At 56.4% G+C, this 19159-nt stretch overlaps 4 protein-coding genes across 4 annotated transcripts; 1 reads left to right on the top strand and 3 right to left on the bottom strand.

Annotated features, from left to right (window-relative positions):
- Window positions 1–347: 347 nt before the first annotated feature.
- B0I36DRAFT_365982 (isocitrate lyase) lies at window positions 348–2233 on the bottom strand (the record flags this gene model as incomplete). The annotated part of the gene is made up of 4 exons (XM_046159223.1): window positions 348–705; window positions 790–1685; window positions 1760–1915; window positions 2003–2233. The coding sequence occupies 4 exons, from the start codon at window positions 2231–2233 to the stop codon at window positions 348–350; spliced, it is 1641 nt and encodes a 546-aa protein (XP_046009631.1).
- Window positions 2234–4430: 2197 nt separating this feature from the next.
- Window positions 4431–6716, bottom strand: B0I36DRAFT_249214 (trehalase-domain-containing protein; the record flags this gene model as incomplete). Its single annotated transcript, XM_046150458.1, has 2 exons — window positions 4431–4578; window positions 4654–6716. 2 exons carry the CDS (start codon window positions 6714–6716, stop codon window positions 4431–4433), a joined length of 2211 nt encoding a protein of 736 aa, XP_046009630.1.
- Window positions 6717–11756: 5040 nt separating this feature from the next.
- Window positions 11757–14675, top strand: B0I36DRAFT_248360 (glycosyl transferase family group 2-domain-containing protein; the record flags this gene model as incomplete). The annotated part of the gene is made up of 4 exons (XM_046150376.1): window positions 11757–12209; window positions 12274–13538; window positions 13599–14245; window positions 14317–14675. The coding sequence occupies 4 exons, from the start codon at window positions 11757–11759 to the stop codon at window positions 14673–14675; spliced, it is 2724 nt and encodes a 907-aa protein (XP_046009629.1).
- A 2294-nt stretch (window positions 14676–16969) lies between these two features.
- On the bottom strand, window positions 16970–18843 carry B0I36DRAFT_330599 (uncharacterized protein). The gene is made up of 2 exons (XM_046154859.1): window positions 18370–18843; window positions 16970–18288 (listed from the first exon to the last, which is right to left on the bottom strand). Exons 1-2 carry the CDS (start codon window positions 18526–18528, stop codon window positions 17344–17346), a joined length of 1104 nt encoding a protein of 367 aa, XP_046009628.1. The 5' UTR covers window positions 18529–18843; the 3' UTR covers window positions 16970–17343.
- Window positions 18844–19159: the final 316 nt, after the last annotated feature.

The following is a 19159-nucleotide window of genomic DNA, read 5'->3' as shown; positions in this document are numbered from 1 at the left end:
ACGCATGCGCGTCTGTTTTCAGCAACTATAGTCCCATAAGGCCTGAGCCAGCCGAGCCTGGCTGGCCTACTGGGATCACTCGCTTGCTAATCCACAGCCTGGAATCCAAGCTGGATGTGTCGGCTGGGCAGACACCTGCCACCACATGCACAACGAGGTAGACGGTTCCTGATACAGAAAAGACTTGTGGGATATTGTTCTGGGGAGCTCGGTAAAACCCGGCTTCCCTGTCATATACTCGAATACTTTCCAAACCTGCGACAAGAACGCAATCCTTGTCGACGACAGCGCGACACAAACCTCCGCCCGACAAGGCACACAAATAACAGCACCTGCGACTATTCGACTCAGTGGAACTGGTCCTCGGTTACACCTTTACCCATGGCTGCGGTACTCGAGATGCCGCCAGTCACCATCTTCTGTAGCTCGTCGACATATGTCGCACCACTCCACTTCTGGTGCTTGACAACGTCGACCCCGCCGTCCATCTCGGGCTCCTGCACCAGCTCGCCGTACGCGCGCATTCCGTTCTTGGCATAGGCCTTTGCGAACTGGTCGCTGATCAGCGCCGTCGTGTGCAAGCCCGCGAGCGTGATGAACTGCCAGCAGTACCCCAGCTTCGCCAGGCGCCGGATGTACGTCTCCTGCTCCTCGCGCGGCATTGCCGTCTTCCAGTTGAACGAGGGCGATAGGTTGTAGGCAAGTCTGTGAGGGTGGTTGGGAGACAACAGTCAGTGAAATGGTCTCAACAGGTGTGCTTTCATTTTCTTTGTAGAGGTCAGTACTCACTTTTGCTCGGGCCAGACCGAGTGCACGCCGTCGGCAAAATCCTTGGCCTGGGCGAAGTCAGGCAGCTTGCTCTCCATCCAGATGGCGTCGCAGTACGGCGCGTAAGCGATGGCGCGGTTGATGGCACAGTCGCAGCCGCCCTTGAGGCGGTAGTATCCCTCGCGGGTCCGCGGCGCGTCCCAGTCGAAGAAGATGTCGTGCTGGGTGATGCCCTTGGCGATGGCGCGGCACTCGTTGAGGCTCTTGCCCTTGGCCTGCTTGGTGTACTGCTGGATCAGCTCCTTCTTGTTGCCCTGCGAGCTCGATTCGATCGTCTTGATGACGGCCTCGTCAAAGCGCATCAGCCCGGCCTCCTTGAGCCACGAGTCCTCGATGGCCTGCAACTCATCGCCAAGCTTGCCAGCCTGCTCCGCAGCAACCATGAGGTCGTTGAGCGGTTGAAGCTTGGGGTTTGTTGAGCCGAGGATGAAAGCGTGGTCACGGGGGTCGATGGTCGTGGAGATGAGTGTGGCCGCCTCGGCATCTGTGCGGGCAATGGCAACCAGGTCGGTGCCCATGATGTCGGCCTGCGCACGGATAGCAACCAGGCGGTTGATGTGCTCACTGATGGGCACGAGGACCTTGCCGGCCATGTGACCGCACTTCTTGGTTCCAGGAGCCTGGTCCTCAATGTGAATGCCGGCCGCACCCTGCTCGATGAAGAGCTTGGTGAGCTTCATGACAGCTGTGAGACCGCCATGGCCGGTATCGGCATCGGCGATGATGGGACGCAGGTAGTCAATATTGGCCACGTTGGCGCGGTTGGCCTTGGGTGTGCTCAGGCGCTCCTGGCGTTGTTTCCGGTCGTGGAACAGCTGGGCCATGAAGAGGTGCTTGACCTTGTTGGGCACGGTAGTCTTGTTGCTGCCGTGTTAGCATTGTTTGAATGTGCAGTCGTCGTCATCGTCGTCGTCAACGGTGCTCGACTTACATATGGGTAATCTGCCAAGTCTGGGCCAGGCTCGTCTGAGGATGAGGCGGTCGATGATGATTGCCACCCGGAAACGTAGACTGTGTCGAGGTACTTGGCCATTTGCGTGACCATGGTTGGTTCCAAGCAGCCATATGTGTAGCTGGCGTCTCTATTCTACAGCCAGGCAAAGTCCCCGAGATGGTCAGCAAGTGCATTGCAGGACACAGAGACTCATCTTTCATATTCGTGATGCTCACATACCTTGAATCGTCCTTCTAGGATCTTCCACAGCTTTTTGGACTGGGCGTTGCTGGGATACTCAATCTTGAGGTGGCCGCGTTTCGAGACGATCTGCTCGGCTGTGAAGGCACGCTTGGTGTGTTTCCACCTCGGGTCGCTCCACCACTTCTTGACGGCCTCGACCTCCTTGGCAAAGAGGTCATCCTCGAGGCTGGGGTCGATCGCCGTGCTGAGCATGTTGTTGGACGCCATGGTGTTGCGTGATGTGACGTATGGCTTGTCTTGTTGGTGACGAGAAGCTACAAAGTGATTTTGGGGGGATAATGTGGGCGAGAGAGGCACAAGAGCAATAACGAGGCAACGAAGCTCGCGTGATGTCTCAATGGCAGTAGTGTAGATGTAGCATACAAAGAGTCAAAGAGTGACCTAGTCTGGGTCGTATTGGAATGTAATGACCAAGTCCTCGCCAGAGAGAAGCAAGCTTTTAGGGAAGCATCAAGGCACTACAGCGGGAAGAAGAAGTAGCACGTGCAAAAGCCGAGGCGAGATGGAGCGGGGGCTCACGGAGCTTAAAATACATGAAGCACGAGAGAGACAACTCTCGGCCCCAAGCACGAGACGGGTGGCACTACGAGACTAGCGGGATGGAAGCTTTCCCCAGAAGGCGTGTCAGCTGCTTTGCCGGTGCGTGTGGTTGCGCGCTCTGGGGAAAGGACGGAGCGGACGCGCATCGGGAGTAGTCGGTCGAGCGGCAATGGCATGGGCCATGTACCGCCGCAGCCATGGGCGGGCCGGGCGGTACAACGCAGGTCGTCATCATCGTTATCAAGATGGGAGCAAAGCCGCCGCCGCCAAGGGTAGAGCGAACGCTGGCCTGGCTTACCGGCCGGCTGGCTGACTAGAGGGGACTGGCTGACTGGGCTCGGCCTCGGGAGTAGCAGGCTGGATGAGGACGACAAGTCACAGCTGCTGGCATCTGAACGAGTGGCGGTACCGGCAAGTTAGCACGAGGCCCGGCTGTGGAAGCTCGGCTATGCGTGGACGATGTGAGTGGCCAGGGGAACAGGATCGCCTTGTGATGGACGAGGCCAGAGTCTGGGGAGATGGATGCGGCATTGGCATGGGGGATTTTTTGGGGAAGGGGCGATGGGTGCAGCCAATGAGGAGCCCAGCTGGCCCTCACTTAGCCGTGGCTGCGGCCGAGGGGCCGAATCAGAGTGCCCCGCCCCGCAGCGAGCCTCTCTGGGGCCAGAGCAGCGCAGGGCACCCACCACCCCCGGCTTCTGACAATGACGCAACCCGACGTTGCACTCGACTGCCGGGGCACCGGCTCGCTCTGGACCTGGGTCTGTCTGGATCCGGGAGACGGCAGATGCTAACGTGTGCTCTGGACGTATTCTTGTACAGCACGCACCCAACGGCACAAACACAGGGTGGGAAACAGCATGTTAAAAAAAAATAAAAAAATTCACACATCACAATCACGAGCACATGACGATCCAGAGAAGAAAAGGACGACGACTCATGCACGCCTGCTCTCGACGACTAGCACGTCCTTTCTGACACGAGCTAGGTCAGCACCAGCAAAGCGTTTCTGGGGAAGCGGCGAGCGAGAAGTGCCCGCCGAGAAGCATGTGATTCTGCTCCATCTCTCCTTCATGCTCAGCTTAGCGAAACCACAACATGGCCTAGACCCAGCACCTGACACCCGTCCAACCCTGGCCTGGCAGCACCTGACAAGCCGCCGCCCCCAAAGCAGACAGACAATCATAAGCCTGTCAATTGAGCCCACTGCCAGTGTGATTCCGCACATCGCAACAACCCTTGCCCCATGGTACGTGATGGGCAGGCGAACAGGGAGCGGACGATTCCGCCCTCTCTCCACCCTGGCTGCTATGTGCCTGTCTTGCACGCCAATGGTTGCGAGGGGCCAGCGAACTTATTCCTGTCTGCCGCCCAAGCTCCGTCAGCCCGACAGAAGAACCAGTCGGCCGTTGCCCGAGAGGGATCCGCCGACTCTGCCCGCGAATTGCCCGACCTTACTACTTGCCGTGGCGCTAGGCACGACCCCGTTGACCTTTGTGCCTCGGCACTCTCACGCGTCCTTCAACAGCCTGCTGTGACGCATGCACAGCTCCGCGGTCGGACCCTGCCAAGCGCAACGGAGTGAGTCAATGCAAAAGACTGCTTGGGACAGCGGTCGGGCTGGTGCGTTGGGCAGACCGCGTGCAAGCAAACGGCCGGGTGCGCATCACGGTTGGTTTTGACTCCTCGCTGCTGACAACTGGACTAGGAAGTGATGCGCATTCTAGCTATTCTGTCTCTTTCTGTTTACTATACAGTACCCACGGGTCATCGATCTTTGTCGGAAGCAATTCTGTCGACCAAATGCAGGACTGCCAACGCCAACTGGTTCCGAAAACTGACACCAAAACAATACACCATACCTTCAAATCAATTCAGACTCGATCCGAGCCTCTCGGTCCTGCTGCACCCTCTCGTACGTCTCATACGGGGTCAGTGTGCCCAGCGCTCTCTTCATCTCTGTGTTGATGAAGCCTAACCCATAGACGTAACTGGCGTTCACCCAGCCGAATCTGCACAGCGATGAAAGCCCAACAGTTAGCAACACTAATCAGCTAATTAACAGCCACAACAACAGGTTGACTTACCCTTCCTTTGCTACGCCTTTGAAGTCCAGGCCTTGATTGCCATACTCTGCGTCCACTCGATGAGGATCGACCGGTCGCGTCACGTCGTACTTTTCCACCACAACACCATTGAAGTCGAAGAAGGCCTTGGTCACCATGAACAACCACTTATAAGCCAGCTTCTGTGCCAACTCGGCATAGCCGTAGCGGGCCAGGCCGGTCCAGGCCAGCATCTGCTGCGGTGCCCAGCCGTAGGGATAATCCCACTGTCGGTTAGGCCGCTCCAGAGTAATCTCGCCCCGAGACTCTTCGGTGCCTGACAAGAGCCCACCATATGCCTCGAACTTTGGCACTGCCGTCTTCACCACTCGTGCCGCCTTTTCGGGATCAGGCACGCCGGCCCAGAGCGGCCAGAATGTGGTGCAGCTCTCGTATGTGCACTGCTTCTGCTTGACCGTGTCGTAGTCAAAGTACATGCCCTTCTCCTCGTTCCAGAGGTATTTGTGCATGGCAGCCCGTCGTCTCTTCCAGCGTCGATCCCAGACAGTCGACGTCTCGATCTGTCCAGGCGTCATGCCTTCGCCACACCATTCCGCAGGCATGGTGAAGTTGTCGCCAAAGAGGTTGCGGATGATCCGAGAAATGTCCATCTCGTACTTGTACACCAAGGAGTTGAGGTCGACTGTGGCGAGATTGGCGCAAACCCGCTCAAGACGGTACGACGTGTCGTGACCAGACTCTCGGACAGCACGGTCATGGAGGAAGTACTCGTCCAGCTCGGGCTCGACCACCTCTCCATAGTTGTACGCGCGGACAAACTGTTCAAAGGTCATGCCGTGCTTCTTGGCATAAGGTTCGAGCACGTGGACGAAATGGGACGCTTCCGTCTCAGGAGGCACACCCAGACCACCTGGCCGGTACCGAGACAGGCCAGTGGCGCGGTCGAGTCGAGGCTCTGCCATCCACACGCAGTAGTACTCCTTGATCGCCGCCATCAGGGCTGTGCGGAGGAAGTCCATCGCGCCGGGCTCGTGCTTGATCTTCTCATACACGCGAAGTGCCATGTCTGTCAGGAAAGGTGGCTGCGAGCGACACAGGTAGTATGATCTTGTGGCGTTGAGGATCTTTCCATAGTGTCTGATGCAGAAGCAGAAGTTCAGGACCATGGACTGAGCTAGGTCGACTCTGTCATTGACGAGCAGGCCGAGAGACGTCATGTAGCTGTCCCATCCGTAGAATTCGTTGAAGCGACCTCCGGGAACGACAAAGGGGAGTCCACGAAGAGTCTTCTCGCCAGTCTTTGGATCGATGTACTCCTCCATCTCCACCGCCAGCAAGCCGGGCTTGTCGTTCATGTCTCGCACGAGCTCAGGTGTGATGGGCTCGGGGAGCACCTGCACATCCAGCCGGAGTTCGGGCCTATCTCGAGCCACTTTACGGTAGAACTCGACCTGCTCAGGAGCACCAGGGGGAACGTAGATACGCGGTCGCGGGTCATCTGTCCAATCCTTGGGATCGCGTGCAGCAATCTCGATGGACGAGGCATCAATGCGGCGGGTAAGACCCTCCCAGAACTGATCCTTGATGAGACGTGACAACCGGTTGACCGGGTTCTCGTTCAGTCTGCCAATGTCGAGAATGATGCGCTTCCGGCCATACTCCTTGGCCAGGTACAGCTCCTGTAGCAAATTGGACAGCATGTAGGTTCCGCGGATGTCGAAGCGGTTGTACCCGTCCGAAGCGGCGGTTGGCAGGGAAAGCACTTTGGGGCCGGCGTCCTCGATGGTGATCTGCATGTTGCCGTCCGTGTCCTCCTGCGCCTGCAGGCTCTCGAGCGTGGTGTCGACGTCGACGAGGAATTGGCGAGAATGGGGCCTGCTAGACTCGTCGTGGCTGCCCCGTCTGTGTGGCTCGTTGAGCTCGAGGGCACGCTCCATCTTGCGGGCCAGCGCGCTCTGCGAGTACGTCCGGTTTCGCTTGTGGTGCAGATGCCGGTTGTCGGAGGTGTAGTATGTCTTTGCATCGTCGAACACGTTCTCGTCCAGCGAGCCTAGGCTGCCGTCCCGACCGTGGCCGCGTGCCATTGTTGCGGATAAGAGCTCGGGCATTGTTGCTGTCGTTGTTGTTAATGTGTGGGTTGCGATTGTGATGACCGACTTCGCCGGGCCGTGGCGGTCACGATGCCCTTGGGGCGAATGTCTCAGGTGTGGGCGACCGCCGCTTTTCGGATGTAGTGGACACGAGCCTGCTCTGCAGCAACGGGTTCTTTTGTGCCTTGTGCCTTGTTGCGCGGTGGAAGTTGCGCGGTGGAAGCTCTGCACTTAGGGGCAGGCAGGCGTGCGGAGGACAAAGGATTGAGTCCTCACAAAGGGGTGTGGTGGCGGTGAAAGCTGAAGAGCCGTGCTTCGATTTGAGTTGGCGTTAGGTCTGCCACGGGCGATGCTCTCGTGACTAGCTCTCGGCGTGGGGGGGCGGCGGCGATACGTAAAACCAGTCAGCACCGACGACAGTCGCCACCTTGTACGCTGCTCTTGCAGTGGTCTTGGCTGTTCAATTGGCCTGCTTTGCGTGAAAGCACACAAAAACCAAACAATGAGTCTCGAGGCCGATGGGATTTATTCCATGAGCTGTGATGCAAGGGCTCTAGGGGTAGACGAGATGGAGGGGTGGAAGAGCCTCATGGGCTGGGATTTGTGAGTGCCGTTTGCTTGGTGTTGGACAAAAGGTGGAGGCATTACATCATGCCCTGCGGCGTGCGATAAGCCCGTGACTCGGTGTCCACATCACTCTGCAAAATCGACAGTTCCAGAAAACACCAATGCAGCAATCTTTTCATGGACATGAGCCAGTTTTAATTTTTCTTTCTCCTTTCTGTGTATAGATTGTCTGGTGGGTTTATAGAATCATTTGACCTTTCAAGGTTCCCACCTACTGTGGCGTGGTCCCTGTGTGTTACGAGTTCTCCTTGCTTTCAAGATATTCGCCCCCGCGCAAGGAGAGAGCACCGTGAAGCTTGTCCCCATAGAAAGCACGACCAGCTGATGTCAACTTTTCCGAATGAATAGTCTAGTATGAGAGGACCTGCCAGGAGTCATCCAATGACGGCCCGGCGTTGTCGGGAGTAATGCCTGTTGCATGCAGGCGCTGGAGCTAGCCGCTGCACGTGTTGTCGTGATGCCAGCCTGTTGGGGACCCAACCAGCTATTGCATCATGCCGGAGCCCAGGCTCGTGTTGAGTCGCGGATGAATTACCAAGCGGGGACTATGCAAGGCATCGTGTCTGGCCAGTGGCGAGCGTTGAATCATGCTCAGCGATGAGCTCCTGGTAAATGCATCGAGAGGGCAGCTCAAACACTCTCACTTACTCGAAATCTTTGCCAGTCACGACGTATTTAGCTTGTGTACCACAAGCGAGCTCGGATTTCAAATATCCCTTGCCGAGAAGACTGCAGGCATGCTAACATGGAAAATCTTTTCTGTCTGTCGTTCCAAGACGAGGGGTTATATATGTCTGCTGGACGTCGTCACTTGCAGAGGTTCAGTTCGCGCAAGCGAGCCCCGATGGATCTGCCCGAGGCCGAGAAAAGATGACTACGCACAATTTCAGTCCCAAGAAACTTCTTCTCCCAGATCAGGCTTTAAATCTTAGTGTCGAGGCCCCTGCTTACGATGCAGGTGCAAAGTATATGCATCCTGCAATTCTCGTGGTCACATGGCAGCTGGGCTCCGACTCCTGTGAAGCCCTCTCTGGCATGGATATTAGGACCTTCCCACGTGTTTTCCATGCCCGCTTGTGCAGATCTAGGTCTTGTAGCCATGGACATTGCAGTTTCCAGTCCCAGAGTGATCAGAAATCTCATACCTCGCCAGAGAAGGGATCAGCTTCTGTGTCTAGAGCCTAACTATCACGACAGCACAATTATATGTACATCCCCTCCAGGTATCAAATGGTGCCAGACCACGATATCCTTGGAGGACGTTCGGAAGCGTTCCGTGAACTATGGCAGACTTGACTTGATGTTATACGACATGACAACGACGAGGACGAGGACAAGCCTTATGTTGAAAGAAAGAAGCTTGTTGCGAGGCTGAAGCTCAAAAGGGTTATTCTATAGGAACACCCCCGTGACAGACCAGAATTGGGCAAAACCTCAGCCCGCAGATCTGGCTTACGGGTGCACACTAGAGTTTGAGTATCGATTTATACTTTCACAAAGATCGAAAGACCAGTAGGCGTATCGAGCTAAGATATCCACGATATCCAGCGTGTGCTGCATTCTAGGCTTCCGTGAGCACGGCCAGAGTTACCGCGAAGTGTTAGGATGCGAGCCAAGCACGTTGCAAAAGGCACCCTAGGTCACCCATTTCAAAGCTTCAGTTCCAGCCTCATTAATACAGATTCACCGTCATCGCTATTGTTCAAAAGCTTCGATCTTGTGTTGAGGTGGGACGGAATCCAGCCGCTGCGGAGAGAGCACTTCTTCACCCAACCTCAGCTTTCCCACTAGCGTAGCCGCACCTCGCCAGCCTCTCGGGACACCACATCAAGGCCAAGACCGTTATACAGCCGCTTCTCCCCACGCCGAGATGAGGCAAATCATGTGTGGGTTTGCAGTGGCGGCTTCGTTGAGGAAGGTCGCGGAAGACCACTTGGAGCGGAAGTTGATGGCACTGAACCAAGGCGGTCCACCGGGAACATGCGAGACTACGCAACGTAGCGTACCTTAAGGTAAGCTCGCCATCGCCCCCAGGCGTCCGGCACTTTGCAAGACCTGAGCCTAGCGTGCTCATGGATTCGTGCTCACAGGTCGGTTAACGGCTGTCTCAGCAGCACTTCTGCCTTGTGCGACATGTACATGACCCTAGTTTGCACATATGTAGGGCACAGTTCTCGGACGGGGTTGCAGCTATTCGCGCAGATTCTTGTCGGCGGGACTGGCACCGGCGTTGCCAGCTCCAAGAGGGTGCCTACTCGTCTGTGCCTGCATCCCCGCGAGTCTGGTTTGAGTCCTTGCTCAAACAATTGAGTTTAATTACTTCCCTAGATGCCCAGGGACGCATGCACAGCACAGATGTTGGCATGCCAGCACGAGCGTTGGCCATGCAGTCAAGTGGAGTTGCGGCATCTTGACAGCCAAGGGCGGCCAGCACATGTTTCGCGCTATTCCGGACAGGCAGATACGAGAGAGGCGGCATGCCGAGATGCTGCCACCGACAAGTGTGTGGATATGCACGAGGAATTAGCCAGGCAGAAGATGATGGGGCCTTTTTTAGCTTCGGGTCGATGGGGCGGATCGACGACCAGGATCGAGCCCGAGCCCCCGGTTGATTGTGGACAACTTCCTCAGGGTTGCAAGGTCGGTCCTGCAATCTGGAGTTGTTCTCCAGCACGACACAAGAGCGTGAGGGCACACAGCTCGAGAGCTGGAAGCTCTGGGCGACACACGGCTGGCCCAACAGTGGCGTGCAGGAGGATGTCGACCAGCACCTGCAGTCCCGACGCCCACCGTATCTGGGCATGCAGAAAGCGGCACGCTAGGCTCCCGTACCTGAGCCAGGCTAGCGCTCCCACAAGGCTGGTGCTGTGGACCCCCACCGTAGCCGGCCGCCAGGGCTTCCACCTGGGCAACCCCAAAGGTTATCTGTCACCTGCGCCAGCGAGTCGGGACCCTCCATACCAACCACACCACACACCACACACCAAAGCCCAATGGCCAGCCGCCTCTGCATCGAGTGACGGCCCTCCTAGTCCGCCGCCGCCGCTGCCGGCTAGCTTCTGGCCACCCGCGGAGCAAAGTCAGAGGGGTCCCAGAACGGTGCAGTCCAGGGCCTGGATCCACCTCGAGCTCTCTGCCGGCCGCCTCTCAACCAGCAGACAGACAGCCCCGGAGCGCTGCTGTGACACTGGATCTGCCTGGCTGTCAGGCTGGGAAGCTGGACGACCAATCCGATCAAGTGCATCAGGTCGTCTGCAGGTTCCATGGCACAACATGCGGCTGATGCATGGGCGTCAGCAATCAATATCTGCGGGCAGGCTGCGCGTATCGAGTCTAAATGTCAACGACAGTGCTCCTACAGTAGTGCCAGGTCGATCTGCATTCAGGCCGCAAAGGCCCACCACCACCACCAACGCAAGCCACCATCAGGGGGGCCCTTGTTCCTGGCAACGGCAGAGGGGCGCCAAGTGGGGGTCTCTGCCGATGCATCTTCCCTCCTGCATAGTCAAATTCCATGTTTGGCAACCCACGCTGGACCGCCAGATACCAACCGCAGAGAGCTCCATGTGTCTGCTGCTCTCGTGGGCCATGGCCAGGCCTGACACAGACACGGGCCGACAAGTCCTGGCGCACGCCCGTCTATGACGACCTCGAGTCACAGTTTTGCTCCCGCCGCTCCACAGCGCCGCTACTCACCCTGATCTCGAGCAATGCGGCTGTGGCGACACGGAGCCCGGCCGCTGCCGCCGCCACAGCCATGTTTTGCAGCTTGTTATGATCAAGCCGCTACGGACCGGTGGTGCGGGCACATGCCGTAGCGGCCGATACGACATGCTGTGCTGGCGTACTTGCGCCATCCCTGCCGCTACTGCGGCGGCAGCCCATGGATGGCAGCAGCATCTGGATCCAGTCCTTCACGGCCTCCTCTCGAGCTCAACACACCAGCCGGCCAGGACCTGCATGTGGCTTTTCGTTACCGCCCTAGATGTTCCCCTACGTGGCTCTAGCTTGGATTCTCCCGAGGAAGCCGGCGTTGCTATGTGGCTGTCCGTCCGGAGAGGGCGTTTTTGGTTCAGCACCTCGCGTCCATGTTGTGGGTGGGTCGATCCAGAAAGAGTTCTGCTCTGTCCACGCTCGTCATCCTTAGACGGTCCATCATCGGCCGATCCAGACTTATCAGTCGGTGGCTAGCTGCTTCTCGGTGCAGTCCTAGATTATCTCGACGGTTCTCAACAACTTGAGTCCTTTCTCTTCATCATCATCTTCACTCCCTGCCTCTTGTTCCTCCATCGGTCACTGTCCAGAACCCACACACAAGCCAAGGCAACCATCAGACACCATCAGGTATCGCTTGTCGACCCCAATCAAGCACTGCGACAAGTCTCTCCTGCCTTCGTCACGATGGGGATGTTCAAGTCCTACTTCACCCCTGGCAGGGCTGCTGCCCAGGAGAATGGAAAGGAGCAGAACGAAAAGAAGGACACCAAAACCAAGAAGAACAAGAAGAGCAAATCTTCTGACGCCAAGACCAAAGGAAGCTCCGGCAATGATGATCCTTCAGATGGTCACCTTGGCACGACCGTCTCATACACTCCAGGCACATCTACACCAAGAAGTCACCCTGGCTCGCGCCGGGCCTCGTTCTTAGCTGGCGATGCCGACAGCCAGATGGACGTACGAGCGGACATCATGTGCAACTGGCTCTACCAACAGCAACTGGAGAAGCAATACGCAACCGGCATGATCCCCGGCGAGGGTGTCGTCGTCAAGAAGAGCAGAGATAGCTATGCTTGCTATCCGCCTCAGCTGGCCGACATGCCTGGTAGTCTGTACGACATGTCGATGGCCCTCAACGTCCGCGTAAGTCTCTCCCGCCTACTGCGTCACTGGCACATTGTTGCAATATTCTAACAAGAAACCCAAGTGCGCCATGACCGTGAACACTCGCGTCATTAGTGTCATCATGAGCTCCAGACGCCTCACACAGGACCACATCCCTCTCACGAACGGACTACGCCTCCAAGTGCTTCACAGCCTGCGTGATCTCCCAAATTGCAAGAAGCACCACTTCGCCGCCTTCATCGAAGACACACAGATCCTTGTCGTCTGGGACGACCAGCCCAAAAGCTTGCTGCAACGTGTTGCCGACATTGAAAAACAGCTGATGAAGATCATATGGGGCAGCACCGGCGACGAGGACGAGGACGAAGAGGACGACGAGAAGGACGATGCTGACGTCACCGTCGAGCCAGTCGACCTGGAGAGTGGCGCCGGCATCGAGAAACGTCGCATTATGCTCACGAGCCCCATCATTGTAGCGCTGACCCTCGCCCTCTGCATAGTGTGCGCGGGCCTCGGTGTTCGTTACCTGGCTCTTGAAGTTGCGACTGACGGACAATATCTGCGCCTCGCTCTCGTGCTTGTCATCCCGATTCAGATCTGGGTCGCCATCTTCTTCTTCCAATCCATTGTCGGAAACTTGTTCCAGTGCGCCGGTCCCGTTGCCTCGGTGCTGCAGAACTCCAAGTTCTACAGCGGTGAAGCACCCCGTCGCCTGGACCGCGATTACCACAACCTTCCTCATGTCACGGTTCAGATGCCTGTGTACAAGGAAGGGTTGAAAGGCGTCATTGTTCCCACAATCCGTTCTTTGAAGCAGTGTATCTCTACGTACGAGATGCAAGGTGGCACCGCCAATATCTTCGTCAATGACGACGGCATGCAGCTGATTCCACCACACGAGGCGCAAGCACGCCGCGAATTCTACGAGGAGAACAACATCGGCTGGGTCGCTCGTCCCGAGCACGATCCGGAAGGCAAGAAGGGCGCCACCTTTTTGCGTCGCGGAAAGTTCAAGAAGGCTTCCAACATGAACTACGCCATGATGGTCAGCAACCGCGTCGAAGATATCCTCAAGTCGCATGAGCGTCACGAGCACTGGGACCAGGATGACGAGGAGAAGGCGTACAACGAGGCATTCCAGCAGGTCCTTGCCGAGGACCAGGGCCGTACCTGGGCTGAAGGCAACATTCGCATCGGTGACTACATTCTCATCATTGACTCGGACACTCGTGTTCCCAAGGATTGCTTGTTGGACGCCGTTAGCGAGATGGAGCAATGCCCCGAGGTCGCCATCCTACAATACACCGCTGGTGTGCTCCGCGTCTCTACCTCGTTCTTTGAGGGAGGGTAAGTTCCATTCCAGTATCATTCTTCAGCCACGTTCGCACTGACATTTTTTGGCTTTAGTGTCAAATGGTTCACCGATCTCATCTACTCCGCCATCTCATTCGCCGTTGCCAATGGTGACGCTCCTCCGTTCGTTGGCCACAATGCGATTCTGCGCTGGACTGCCATCCAAGATGCTGCTTCGTACCAAGACGAGGATGGCTATGAGAAGTTCTGGTCAGAGTCACACGTATCGGAAGATTTCGACATGTCCCTGCGCGTCCAGGTGGCAGGCTACATCACTCGTTTCGCTGCCTACACTGGTGAGGGTTTCAAGGAGGGCGTCTCGCTCACAGTCTATGACGAGCTGGCTCGCTGGGAGAAGTATGCGTTTGGCTGCAACGAGCTCATGTTCCATCCTCTCAAGAAATGGCCTACACGCGGCCCCATCACCCCGCTCTTCCGCGAATTCATCTGCTCCGGTATCGACTTCCCCAAGAAGGTCAGTGTGTGCGCCTACATTGGAACGTACTACGCCATCGCTGCGGCCTGGCCGCTCACTGTCGCCAACTATTTCATCACTGGTTGGTTCTTTGGCCTGTATGACAAGTACTACCTGGACTCGTTCGCCATCTACATCTCGGTTATTGTTGTCTTCACGGCTTTCGGAAACATTGCCCTGGCTGCTCTTCGCTACCGGTTGACAAAGCAGAACATTATTGGTCTTTGTAAGTCCGAACCGGAATCACCAATCATTGACAGTGCACAAGCTAACGCGCACCTTGCCACACTTTTCTAGACCTCGAGAATCTCAAGTGGGTTCCAATGTTCACCATCTTCCTCGGCGGCCTGTCTCTGCACGTCTCTCAGGCCATCCTGTGCCACTTTGTCGGCATCGACATGACCTGGGGTGCCACTGCAAAGGAAATCGAGGACGTCAACTTCCTCGAGGAGATCCCCCGCCTGGTCCGCCGCTTCAAGGGCACATTTTCCTTCTGTGCGCTCATGACGGCGCTCATGATCTGCGGCAAGTGGGCGTTCCCGATGGAGTGGCAGATCACGTACTTTGCCTCCATCTTCCCGCTGGCCAACCTGGTCGTCAGCCATTTCCTCCTGCCCATTGCGCTCAACCCTGCCCTGATGGTCTTTGCGTGGTAGAGATAATTTCGGGTGCCGAGCGCACTCTTTTTGGGGCCAACGACTGCAGCACAGGGGGCGGCAATAATGGGCCTTTTGTACGTGCCCACATACACGCACGTACACGACTGGCGCTGGTGTTGGCTTGGCTACCTCTTCTCGTGGTAGATTTCATATTTCTTGTTTGTTTGGCCGGCTCATGCAAGGCCCCTCACAACTTTCTTGTAATCACACGCTTTGTCCCTCCTAGTCATTGACGCATTAGACTATTGTTATTGTTTTTTAGCCGATACGAAGAACATTGATACCAAAATATGGATATCTGGATTTCCATTGTAGTCAATCGTGAAATGTACTTGTCCTAGTGGTTGTGCTCACGCCAAGTATTGATTCGTAATTGCTGAAGTGAGGCGATATTACGAGAAATTGCACATTAAAATTGTCTTCATCAGGAACCTATAGCCTTTTCTCTGTTCTTTTCCACTCGACCATAATGGAGAAGGCACATCAAAGTTGGGACGTTTGTCAAAGATATTTTTGATTAACGTAATCCACGGGTGAGTGAGCCACACGGGTCAGTGAGCCACCTTTCAAGTACTCGTACGACAATGTATAAGACAATTCAACCACAACGCCTTAAATCAATTGAAACTATTCAGAATCCTCTTCTTCAGAGGCAGATACAACTTTCTGATACGTACGAGCATTATGACCGGGCTCGCCGCAGACGCCACATCGCCGCGCGCGCGTTTCGGGCCTCCTCGTACGACCACTATTCTGACTCGTTTCCGCTATTAACTGCTGCGTCGTATCGATTTGAGCCTTCAAATCCTTTGCCTGATTAATCGTGAGGGACCCTCCTTTCTGTAGCTGCTTTCTTTTCGTACGACGACGGCGGCTGAGGCGGTCGTTTGCATCTCGAAGTTTGGCGAGCTCTTGGCGCATAAGGTCCTGCTCGTGTACCATCATTATGACTCCTTTTCTTAGCTGCCGTAGGCTCTCAATAATGGACGACGGTGAGCTATTCTGGTGTTGTACGATGCGATTTTCAATATACTCCGTCTGCGATTCGGTCTCAATTGGGTTGTTCGGCGTCTTTGAAACCCATGGGGGTGGTAGTCCAGCAGAGGAACCTGGCGGTGTTGGCGTATGAAACTTCATATCTAGCTGCGAAATCACATAGTCCGGGTCGTACGGTACTAGGCCTGTCGCTCGAAAGCCTGCCTGGATGTTTGACTTAGTTATCGTAGCGTCGTACGCCTTATAAAAGGCTGGGAGGAAGTCCTCCTTTGAAATATGGGTTACGTGTGCCCGCATAAGACCTTCGATTTCTTTACCGTACGCCCGTTTCAGAGGTCCAAAGCACCCAACGTCGAGAGGCTGGAGCTTATATGACGAATGAGCAGGCATACAGAGCGTGACAATATTCTGTTCCTTATAGTAGAGCTCGAAATCGACGGAATGGTGGCTCTCGTGGCCGTCGAGGATGAGGAGGCGGTAGGTGCCCTTCGTACGACTCTTTGTATGGAAATCGAAGTGTTTTACCCACTCTAGGCCTCTCTCGTTCGTCGTCCAACCGTTCTCTGAAAGCGCGATTACCCAGTTAGCCGGTAGAGGGCTATTCGCGGTCCAGGAGTCGAGGTGGACCTTCCCGGCGAAGATGATATACGGCGGGATTAAATAGCCGTACGACGCGATGCCCTAGATTACTATAACCCATTCCTGATTCCCTTGTTGTACGGCTCTTGGCCTCCCGCGTCGATCGGAGGTTGTAACGACGGTTTCGGTGGAGATTTTACCTATCGCGAAGCCCGTTTCGTCGAAGTTATAGATATCGTCATTGTGGATCCCGTATTTCGCGATTATGTTTCGTACGAGCTCAAACTACGCGCGATACGCGTCCGGATCTTCGCAAAGGACCCTCTGGTAATCGATTCTTCAATTAAAACGCGTACGGAGCTCAGGTCGTCGTCGTACGAAGGTTGAGGCCCAGTTCGTTCCAACGCGTAGCGCGTCGCGTACGTGGAGGAGTCGATCCGCCATTTCTCGAACACCACTTAGGCGCGGCGGAAATGATCGCGAGTCTAGGTCGATTACGTATCGTATAATACTCTCCTCTTCGTACGAGGTTAATTTCTGGCAGGGTGGTCGGGTATTGTATTTCGTAGCTCGGCCGTCTCGTCGTCGTTGGAGGGTTGCGCGGGATACATTATAGAGTAATGCAGCCTTTCGTACACTTAATTTTGGGTCAGATTTAAGCGCAGCTAGCGCTAGAACCAAATCGCATTCATTTGATTGTCGTACCATGATTGTTGGTGGAGAAATAAGGAAATGAAGGTTATCTATTCAAAATGGGGGAAAAGTGGCTCACTGACCCGTGTGGCTCACTCACCCGTGGATTACGTTATTACAAATTTATAAGCAAAAAAGAGACAGGAAGGCTAGCGATTCTAAACCTATGATGTATGCTGTACGCCATGCGCCATGACTAATTGATAGAATTCCAACTCCACCCCTCGCAGCTTGAAAGTCCAGCACCACACCAGCGCAGCAAGTCGTGTGTCAGTCAATGACAAGGGCAACGAGAATACTTCCGTTTCCCGGGCAAAGATTGGAGAGAGAGAGAGAGAGAGAGAGGTAAATAAGAAAGAACAGGGATATGCAATGAGACTTTGCCCCGCCCCCATTTTCAAGCCTTCTCCTCTACAACAACAAGCTCCTGCACGGCGATGACGGGGGCCTTGCCCTTGCCCTTGCGGTCGACTGCTGTGAGAGTGGCGGCGGCGGCGGCGGCGTGGTGGTGGTGGTGGCGGTCCAGCTCGAGCCCTTGCTGCTGCGCGGCGACGAGGGCGCACAGCTCAACGGGGCGGCCCCAGACGTCGCAGGGCAGGAAGCGCCAGGCACCCTTGTGCGTGCGGCTGAGGCGGTCGGCGATTGCGTGGACCTGCGGCACGGGAAGGCCCGGCCAGTCGTGGCCCGCGTCCTCGTACGTGACGTCGCGGCAGCGGACCATCATGGGCGGGATGACGAAGCGGTCCATGCTCTGGCTGCTCTGTGAGTCGCAGGCCTGCCAGCACTGCATGAGGCGCTCGCCCGTGACATGCGCCGAGACGCTGCCCGGCGTGCCGCAGAAGCCGCGGATCGTCTCGAGGAAGACCTCGTTCACCTGCCTGGCCAGGTGTGCCTGCATGTGCGGGCCGAGCTCGACGAGGAGGGATACGAGCTCGCTGCTGCTGTACGTCTCGGGCTGGAGGTGGGCCTTCTCGGCGAGCTCGAGGACTCTGTGCAGGCACGGGACAAAGGCGGAGTGCTCGTGGAGGAGGTCGGACACGAGGTGCAGTTGAGCGCCTGCAGAGGCGTCGGTCGTGCTCTGCTGCTGCAGCACCTGCTCGTGGCGATAGCCCGGGACCGGCTTGAGGAGAGCCGCCTCGAGGCTTGGGAAGAGGCTGCTGCCGCGCAGGTCCATGTGGTGAATGACCCACGCGGCCCAGCTGTGGACGAGAAAATTGAAGTCGGCCACGTCTGCGCTGGTCTGGACGTAGGGCGCCTGCTGGTAAATGGCATTGAGGCCGCGCAGCATGGCATTGAAGAGGTGTGCAGACTCGTTTGCCATGTGGGCGGCAGGATGATGGACCTGTGTGCGGACACGATTAGTATCATCTAGCATCCAAACGGCCGGTCTCGTGCAAGGAAGACGCGATCCATGGCGACTCACATTGCCTCCCAGCTTTGTTAGTGGGGTTTGAATGAGGGCAAAGGGCACATCCGCCCAGGCAAGATTGCTGTCGCCACTGGAGTTGCTCATGGCTGGTGTTGAGCTGTGCTTGTAGGCATCTGGCATCCGCCAGGAGCTGATGGATGCTTGGTCGCTCATGACGGCGGCGAGACGTAACTGCTCGCGCGAAGAGTGCTTCCCCAAGGCTGCCACTATGGGCTTATAGGTCGTAATTGAGGAACCCTGTGTCGATCGTGGAGCTGGCAGGTATGAGAACCCTGCTGACGATCGGCTCAGACGAGCAGGGGCGCAATGCCAGAGACCGGATTTCGAGAATCGCCCTAGACGGCGGAGGCCAGTGAATGACTGATTGTTTTGAGTCTTGGTAGCGATGAGCAGGGAGAGAGAGAGAGAGAGAGAGAGAGAGAGGAATGCTATGAAAGGAGCAAGAGGATCGAGCAGGACGCGGCTGGCAGACAAGCCTGGAGGACAGAATCTCGACACCCAACCACACAAGCATTCTGTCTCTGCAGATCCGCCGGAACACAGCACTTACAAGGTTGGCGCATGCGCCCAAGACGGGATCCGTCCCACTGCCCACCTTAGGGTGGGAGTCGTACCTGAAGAGCGGAGCCAAGCCACCAAACGGTGCCTCATCTAGTGCCCAATCCTAAGCCTTCTACGGTGCCGCCCACTCCCCGGCCACGGCAGCTACGGCAGCACGGCGGGCGTTTCCCACCGGTCAGTCCCAAATTAGCGTGGGCCATGTTTCCCGCTCGAGATGGCGTGC

The sequence above is a fragment of the Microdochium trichocladiopsis genome (assembly GCF_020744255.1).
Source record: "Microdochium trichocladiopsis strain MPI-CAGE-CH-0230 chromosome Unknown B0I36scaffold_8, whole genome shotgun sequence".
In the NCBI taxonomy this organism is placed as follows: domain Eukaryota; kingdom Fungi; phylum Ascomycota; class Sordariomycetes; order Xylariales; family Microdochiaceae; genus Microdochium; species Microdochium trichocladiopsis.
Note: the sequence above shows the minus strand (reverse complement) of the source record. Positions and strands in the feature narration are given on the sequence as shown.

What these genes read in the sequence shown, in the direction of transcription:
- B0I36DRAFT_330599 (XM_046154859.1), bottom strand. Translation starts at nt 18,528, where the DNA reads ATGAGCGACCAAGCATCCATCAGCTCCTGGCGGATGCCAGATGCCTAC. An exon ending in TAACAAAGCTGGGAGGCAAT is followed by an intron (nt 18,289 to 18,369) that starts GTGAGTCGCCAT and finishes GTCCGCACACAG; the next exon opens with GTCCATCATCCTGCCGCCCA.